Source organism: Terrapene carolina, unplaced genomic scaffold (assembly GCF_002925995.2).
Source record: "Terrapene carolina triunguis isolate 2854851 unplaced genomic scaffold, T_m_triunguis-2.0 Scaffold231, whole genome shotgun sequence".
Classification (NCBI taxonomy): domain Eukaryota; kingdom Metazoa; phylum Chordata; order Testudines; family Emydidae; genus Terrapene; species Terrapene triunguis.
This window is the reverse complement of record NW_020664582.1, coordinates 10912418-10920524: the sequence shown is the minus strand read 5'-3', so window position 1 is coordinate 10920524 and position 8107 is coordinate 10912418. Positions and strand designations below refer to the sequence as shown.

At 48.3% G+C, this 8107-nt stretch overlaps 1 protein-coding gene across 3 annotated transcripts in view; it reads left to right on the top strand.

Annotated features, from left to right (window-relative positions):
* The first annotated feature begins 5738 nt into the window (after nt 1-5738).
* SGSM2 (small G protein signaling modulator 2) overlaps nt 5739-8107 on the top strand; it is a 134814-nt gene continuing 132445 nt past the window's right edge. For all 3 annotated transcript variants that reach the window (XM_026656482.1, XM_026656481.1, XM_026656480.1), the window contains exon 1: nt 5739-5813. In XM_026656482.1, coding sequence (XP_026512267.1) covers nt 5757-5813 — 57 coding nt within the window. In that variant the 5' untranslated portion in view covers nt 5739-5756. The remainder of the gene's footprint in view (nt 5814-8107) is intronic.

The window sequence follows — 8107 nt, the reverse complement described above, 5'->3', positions numbered from 1 at the left end:
ATTTCCCCATACTATAACTTCTGAAATACGAGTTCTGTGAATCCAGGGACTCTTGGGATGATCTACGCCTTTTTTTCTGGGAAACTAATGGGAGCAATCAGAGCTGTTCAGGGCATGGTTAGGTGACAAGTTAAAATGCCTGTGGCTGGTCAAAACTAGCACTCCCATTGTTACAAGCAGTGGTGCACCCGCCCCAGGGATAGACCCAGGGTGGGAGAATGTCAGGAGATCCTCAGCATTCGTAGAGAAAGGTATGGACCCTGTGCTAATAAACACATCTTCACAGTGTTAAATGATTGTAGTATTAGGCTTGCTAAGTAAGACAGTACTGTAGCTATATAGAGCATAAAACATACTAGGTTTTTCTGGCCTGTGTGATTACCTCGTTGGACAGTTTTACATAGTCTCACAAATCCAAATGCAGGAAAGGGCAGTTTCATTGTTACCATATTAAATCATTGGAAACATTTTTTTTTTTTTTGACCAAAAGGGTTGAATGTTCTAATGATTTTTTTTAAAAAAAGACTTCTGCATATTTCAATACAGAATGTTAATTGAATGTTCTCTTTTATTGCACCTAAACCCTGACATGTTGATTGTATAGTATGACTACCTAGATTCTGCTTATATTTAATAGTAGTAGTTTTGATGTAACTTGTGCTCTGTATTATCATTTTAACCATTCTTTATTTACTTAAAGGATGTAAATTGCTTAGATGTTATTGAATCCTAGGTTACATTTTTGACATTTTATATAATTGAGAACAAGTATCATTGTGAAGGATAATGCAGCTTTGAAATAGTCATTGTTCTAAGCACAATCTTTGCTTATTTATAGTAAAATCCCCTTTGCAGGGTTGACAAAGCAGCCATTCTTGCTGAGAATATTTTCTCTGCTGTTTTTAAATAGCACATATTATGATCCCCCTCATTACGACAGCGTAGATTTTTAATTTATGGCATTCACAGCTGCACGTTAAGAGATCTGTAATAACTTCCTACAAAGACCATAATCACCTACGTTTGCATTCTATTGATGTGCCTGTGACTACCTAAAATAGCCTTTTGGAGGAAAAGAAAAGAGAACCTCTTTTCCTCATTTGCAGCGTGTGAATTTTAACTACACCAGCAAGCAATCATTAGCTGGTGCAGTCTTTTTGAAGCCCTGCTATCGTCTGCACACTTGTGTTTTAAGTGAACTTTATGCATTCAGATTATGATGATAGACTTAAGGGGATGAATGGGAAATCTTAACTGACATCTGCACATGACCCCTTTGACAGGGGACTGTTTATATGGCGTCTGTGCTGGGAAAGCTGCATTCTCTGAAATGGGGTCCTAATGAATTGCAAATACCCGCCTCCTTTCTACAGGGAAGAGGGCTTGGAGCTTTCCAAACGAATGTCTTATATTAAGCAGCACTTTAATATCAGTTTTAATTAGGTGATAACATCAGTTGGGATAGCATTGCAGGGTAGCCGTCTCCTACTGCTTGATAAATGCTGAGACAAACTAAATGTTTAACCTTCGCCTTGACATTTAAGCTTCAGAATGGGAGGCATTTATCCCATGGTAACGTTCCATTTCGCTGACTTTTTTTCTCTTGTACTAAATGATGAAAAATAAATAAATAATCCGGACCGGTGAGGCACGGGAGTGACTGACACTGCGCTATTTCTGAGAGCTGCATTCTGGCTGGCATAGAAAATGCTTGTTCTGGTCTTCAAACACCCGGAAACCAGAGTAAGTTTGGTTCTTCTGAACGCTTCTGACCAAACAATCCAAAACTGAATCATGTTTTCTGACAATCCTTTGCGTTTTAAAAAAAAAAAGTCTTCTGTATAACCAAATGGCATGCCAAACCCCTTCTATTGGGAAAACGGAGGTTTTACTGAGAGACTTGGAGACCTGGGCTCTAATCCCAGCATCTGCCACTGACTCGCTGTGTGACCTCAGACAAGTCACTTAACCTTGGTGAGCCTCATTTTCCTCATCAGTGAAAATCGGGGTGAGACACTCCCTACCTCAGAGGGGTCTTGAGGCTTAATTCATTAATGTTTATAAAGCACCTTGGACTACTGTAATTGTTTTTACCAGAGACATCAAATTATGGTGACTGTTCAGAATTTAACTGACATTCTGTGAACAAGCTGCTTTCTGACCACAGGAGCTTTCATTTTGTTCTGGATTCTAAATCTCAAGTCTTGCAAGGGAAATAAGTTGATGGAGTAAACTTGTTAATCAATAATACAGTATTTTCCTCTGACTTTCTGCAGTGCATTGAGTGGAAATGGATCACTAATTTTTAATAAACTGTTATATTTTAAGTGGCTCAGGTGAATTTTCATTGATGTTGGAGATTTTTTCGAACTGGCTTGTGTAATCCCAGAGTACACAATTCTAGCTCATACATTGCACCACAGACAATTCTTGATCCATAGGTTGTGTGGCTGTGCCCTGTTAAGACTGCTTACCTTTCACCCATTTGATTAAGTGCATCCCCTTTCAAATACAGGCTAGACTAGTGTGTCCAGCAGATGATATTCTCCCTATTTGTGTGCAGCCTGCCTTTATATAAGGACACCTTAGATATTTCCCTACATCGCCATGTTACGGTTTTTCTGGACTTTTATTTCTATCTATCCAGAGGCTGATATGGCTATGTTTTTATCTGTACTGGTTTCAGTACTTTTCATCTGCACTGTAACAATTTATAATCTCTAGCTGATCAGCGATTCGGTGGTTCTTTTCAACAAAGGGTGAAACAAGTGAGATTTTTCACAGCTACTACTGTAACTTGCACTGAGAATGTCTAGAATTGTGCATCCTTTTTGGCAGCTGTCTTAACCTTCTTGGGCATGTATTCATTCGCCTAGCAGCTTAATTTAGCTGCCTCCTTTCCTGTTGGCACCTGCATTTTTTTTTTTTTTTTTTGTAGCCACCTAGTTGAGATTTCTAGTCTATTTAGTGTGGTGGGTATAGGAAGGAGCCTTTCCTCACTTCAACCGTTTTGTTCTTCCTTTCCTTCTAATGCCAGCAGTCTGGGTTTGCTACAATTTCAGACTCTCCCTACCACTACTGTGCCATTGGTTCCAACGTCGGCCACAAACTACCATTGGTTCCCATAGTCCTCATGGAGAACTTACTCATCCATGTTTTGGCAGCTTCTACCCAGCTTTACAAGGCAGCCTTGGACATTATAAAACTCAAGAGCATGATGGCATGAAGCACTGTAAGAATTCATGCTCTCTGTCCACTACCTGCTCCTGTGGCCCACTTTTCCACTTGTTGGATGGGGCTGTTGTTCCTCGTGATTGGGGGATGTGTGTTACTCCTCTACATCTACTTTGTCATCACCAAGCTTCCATAGAGTTGTGTAATTTGCCACACAGATTGGGAAGCTGCTATTTGTTTCCTCTTCTGTCTATGCTAATAAGGTTTCCATCTGTCACATGCTCTGCTCCTCTATGCAGTCCAGATCAAGTTGCTCCCAACATTGTCCTTTGTACATGCTTTCCTTAACTCTTCCATTCTCCTGAATATTGTATAGTGTAGCCAGTTGTCTCCAATGAGGAGGTAAGTAGGCATGATATATTATGCACATTCTGGTAATAACTAGAGACCTTAACAGATTTGGCCCCATTGTGCTAGGCACTGTACATGTTCAGAGATGGTCCTGCTGCACAGATGCCTAATTTCAGCTTTAGAAAGGCAAGCTTTTCTAAAACCAAAGTTCAGTAGAAATATTTCCACTTAAAAAAAAAAAGAGGTCAATCACTTTAAAAACAAATATTCCCTGCAGTTTTGTGATCAAAATGTTGTTGTTCTACCAGGATTTGAAAGTGAAAATTGACCATGAATCAAAGTGAAATGGACTAGCCCTTTGTAGTGGCCAAGATGACATTAAAACACTGTAAACTCTTTAGATTTAATTGAAATTTTACAAATCTACATTTTTAAAGTGTTAGTAAGATAGGTAATTTTTTTTTACCCTAATAAACTGCCCTTTTAAAAAAAAAAATAATCTGCCCTTGTAGCCTATGGTGAATATTTAAACTTCCTTGGATTTTTCTCAGTCATGGCCTGTCCTCAGGTCCAGGTTTGCTCACTGGCTTCTTTTGGAATTAGTGCAGCTCATTTCAGGCAATTAGTTAGCAATAGCTTTTTGGCAAAGGCTGGAAGTGTAAGAAACGTTATGGAAACCGAAGCTTCAATGTACAAATTGTTTTTGACTCTTTCAAGAAGTCTCAGCTGAGCTGCAAAGGCCCTGGGAGCACGCTGTGTTGGAAGCTAGGCCGAGCGTTTATTGCAAACAGGTGGCGCCAGCTTCCTTGGCAATTTTACGAAGAGGTGGTGGGGTGAAGCAACTGTTTCTGGCCACGGTAGGGGCGAGAGTAAAACGTAAGAGGCCAACAGGTATCACTTCTGTTGAGAGCAGACAGCCGTTTGTATGAGTTGTGTAGCGGGTATAGTACATCCCGCTCTGCCTCCCGGCTGCGGGTTGAGTGGGAGTTGGTAAATCTGCTCATTTCACTCAAGGGCCTAGATTTTATTTTGCAGTGGGATTGAACAACGAGGGCTTCGTGGGCTGCGGTTACTGAGCGATCCAGAAGCAGCTGTTAAGGGAGAACAAATCCGCTGTATCCCATCTCCGAAACCTGACACGAACTACTAGAGTGAGGGGCAGAGGCACTACCCTCAGTACCGAATGTACAACCCTGGCCTGGACTTTTCACGCAGGGCTTCCAACCCGCAACATAATGAGTTGCTGTAGTTACCGTGGAACGCTCCCTAACTCAGCGTTCGACAGGAGAACGTTGTGTCGCTAGCTTCCGGTGGGAGGGCCAGAGTGTAGGGGCAAGTGCCTCATCAATATGGAATTTCTTGGGGGAAGCTGCCTGTCGTTTTAATGCCGCCTTCTAGAGAATAAACCGGCAGGAAGTGTCAGTCATTGTAAATAGATGTCTCTACCCAGGGTCGAGTTTGCTCGGCTGCCCTTGGCTTAGCAAGTCCCTGGCGCGTGTTGTTCCTGGGGTTTCAGATTGTAACGCTCTTAAGGAGTTTAAAAATAAAAGAATTTCCCTTTTTCCCCCACCCCGTGTGACTGTTAACCGTTGCTTGCGTCTTGCAGGGGGCAACCATTGTTTTAGAAACACCCCTCCACCCTCCGTACTGTTCCCAGCCTCCTCTTGCAGGCTTGTATTACATTCACGTAACCCCCCGGGGTTTATTCTGGTCTTGATACCCTCCCCCCCCGGTGCAACCAGCTTCAGCTCGGATGTTCTCCTGCTCCCAGCCCCGCTGCTCTGTTTTCCTTTCCCAGCGGGCAGGGGAGAGCAGCGCTGGTTCCCTCCTGCTCGCGGCTCTGCTGCTCCTTCCCAGCTGGGTGGGGGGCTAATCCCCAGGATCGGTGCACGGGGGGGGGCGGATCAGGCCTGCTGGTTCCTAGGGTGTTGCCGGCTCCGGGCGTTTGCACGCAGGCAGGTGTAACAAGCCTCCGCCCCCCCCCCTTCACACTGTATTGTTGCCAAATAATCTCTCCCGGGGGAGGGGGCCGGGCCAGGAGTCTGACGTCAGGCAGGAGGCTCGGAAGATGGCTGCTGAGAGGCGCCCAGTGCAGCGGCGGCGGCGGCAGCAGCGGCGTTGCTTTGCTGGGCTGCAGGATGCGTGGCTGTGCCCCGGGGGGCAGGCCCCCGCCCCGGCCGGAGCGCGCTGAGCCCCCGGGGCCGCCTCGGCCCCCGGCTGCAGCCCCAGCCATGAGCGGCGCGGGGGACGCGGCGAAGGAGAAATTGCTCTGGAACGTCAAGAAGGAGGTGAGAGCCCCGGGTGGGGGGCTGCGGGGTTCGCCTGGGGGGTCCCCGCCCCGGGGGGGGCTGCGGGGTTCGCCTGAGGGGGGGCTGCGGGGTTCGCCTGGGGGGGGGGTTCCCGCCCCGGGGGGGGCTGCGGGGTTTGTCCGGGCAGCGCCAGGTTCCCTGCGCTGGAGCCTTGCGAAGGAGGGGGCATAACGGGGAGCAGTGAAAGCTGCCCCCCAGTTGGAGATCAGGGGGCTGCCTCTGTTCCCTCCCCCCCCCCCAGTGCCAGCCCCTATGGGCAGCAAGGAGGGAAGAGATCCGTGCTGGCCGGGGGGGGAATCAGTGCACAAGGGGGCTGTGGCCAAGTCTAGTCATCCCCGCCCCTTCCAGCGTCTTTAGGGGATCAATGACCCCCCCCCCCCCCCACACCAGGCTGCTCCCCCAGTGGCTGGGGGATGAAGTGGTGCAGCACCTCCTTCCCAGTGCCTGTCTGCCCTGGGGAGTGTCAGTGGAATGAAGCAAGGGGCTCCCCCCCACGGCTCCTTTAACTAGGGGTGGGGGGTGAGCCTGGGCACTGAGAGAGGAAAGAGCTGGTTTGGGGGAGACATGCCCGGTTAGCTCAGGGGGCAGCCCAGGCTCAGCAGGAAGGGGAAATTCCCCCCCCCATCCACCTTGCCTCCAGTGACACTCACACGGTAGTGGGGGATCAGAGACAGGCTCATTCATAAAAAAAGATGGAGACGTGCCCAGAGTGGTGCTGCTTCCACGTCCTTCCAGCAGCGTTTCGACGTGGCCCCGTGTAGGCGCTTCAGGGCAGGGACTGGCTCTTGCTGGGGCTGGATTAATCGGTGCTGGATACATCTCGCGCCCCATGGTATTTAAATTACAAAGGAGGAAATGGAGTTAGGGAGCATCTAACGTGCAGCCGGGCCCAGGAGTCGTGTGCGGGGCGCTTTTGTCGTTCGTGGCTTTAGTTGTTCCTCCACTTGTGCCGCCTGCTGTGAGTCAGATCTAAAGAGTAGCACCTGTAATGTCAATTCACTTCCATAGAGCTGCAGATGCTGGCGTCTGGGACAGGGTGTTCAGCTGAGAGAAGCCCCCAGTCAGGCTCTCGCGGAGCAAGGTCAGGCCTGAGAACCATGTGCTGAGGCTCCAATCCTGCAAATAATGACACACGAGCCAATTGGGGGGTAGGGGGCGTTCGCCCCTCCAGTGCCTCCCAAGGTTTTTGCACTTGCTTAAGGTTCCGTAGGCCTCAGAGCTGGGGCAGGCCATGACCTCGGACTACTATAGCGGCTGCTTTAGGCAGCGGTCCCATATGAAATTGCTCCGGCTGCACGGCCGAGGCGCCTGGCTGACCCTCTCTACAGACGGAAGGGTGGCCGGCGCAAATGGTGTTGCGACCTGGCACATGAGGGGAGTCTGTTCCCGTACAGGAGCTCATGGGAGTCTGCCGACACACTGCGAGTAAAGGAGCGGAGACTCTCTAGCCAGGGAGCCCCAGGGTCCCTGGAGCGGGGGACTGAGCGGGGATGAGAACAGGGTCCCTGCTGGGAGTGCGGAGCTGGTAGCAAGGACTGGAGTTTGCTCTTGCCCCTAACCCCCACAAAATGTCTGAATTGCCGCTACTGACACATGCCTAGCATTGATCACGGGAGTTGTCCCGTTGACTTGAAGGGCGCACACCCATGAATGAAGTTTCCTATGGATTTAAGAGTTTGCAGGATCGGACCTTAGGGTGCGTCTACACTTAAAACGCTGTAGCGCTTCAGTGTAGACGCTAACTACCCCAGCGGGAGCGTAGGTACTCCACCTCCCCGAGAGGCAGTAGGTACGTCAATGTCAGAATTCTTCCATCAGCCTAGCACTGTCTCCGTGGGGACTTAGGTTGGCTTCACTACCCTGCTCGGAGGTGTGGATTTTTCACACCCCTGAGCGACGTAGTTATGCCAACCTAATTTCCTAGTGTAGATCAGGCCTTAGAGAGCATACGATGTCACTGTCTGAGGTCAGAATATGATCCAGGATCCTGTTTGTGAGAAATAGCCCCGTGCGAGTTATATTTATTCTTTATAGATCCAGCGCCCTGTTGATCTAGGCACTGTGCAAACACAGAACAAAGAGACGGTCCCTGTCCCAAAGGCTTTACAATCTAAGTAAACGCTTAGGCCAAGCACTCAGTCTTCCGTTGCAAGTGAAAAATCAGGATGTCGCTGCTGGATTTTTGGTCTCTTAAGTGACAGGTTTAACATTGCAACAAAAAATGACGCTTCTGATGTGATGAATTTGTTTAATCTGTTTGCCAATAAGGCTGA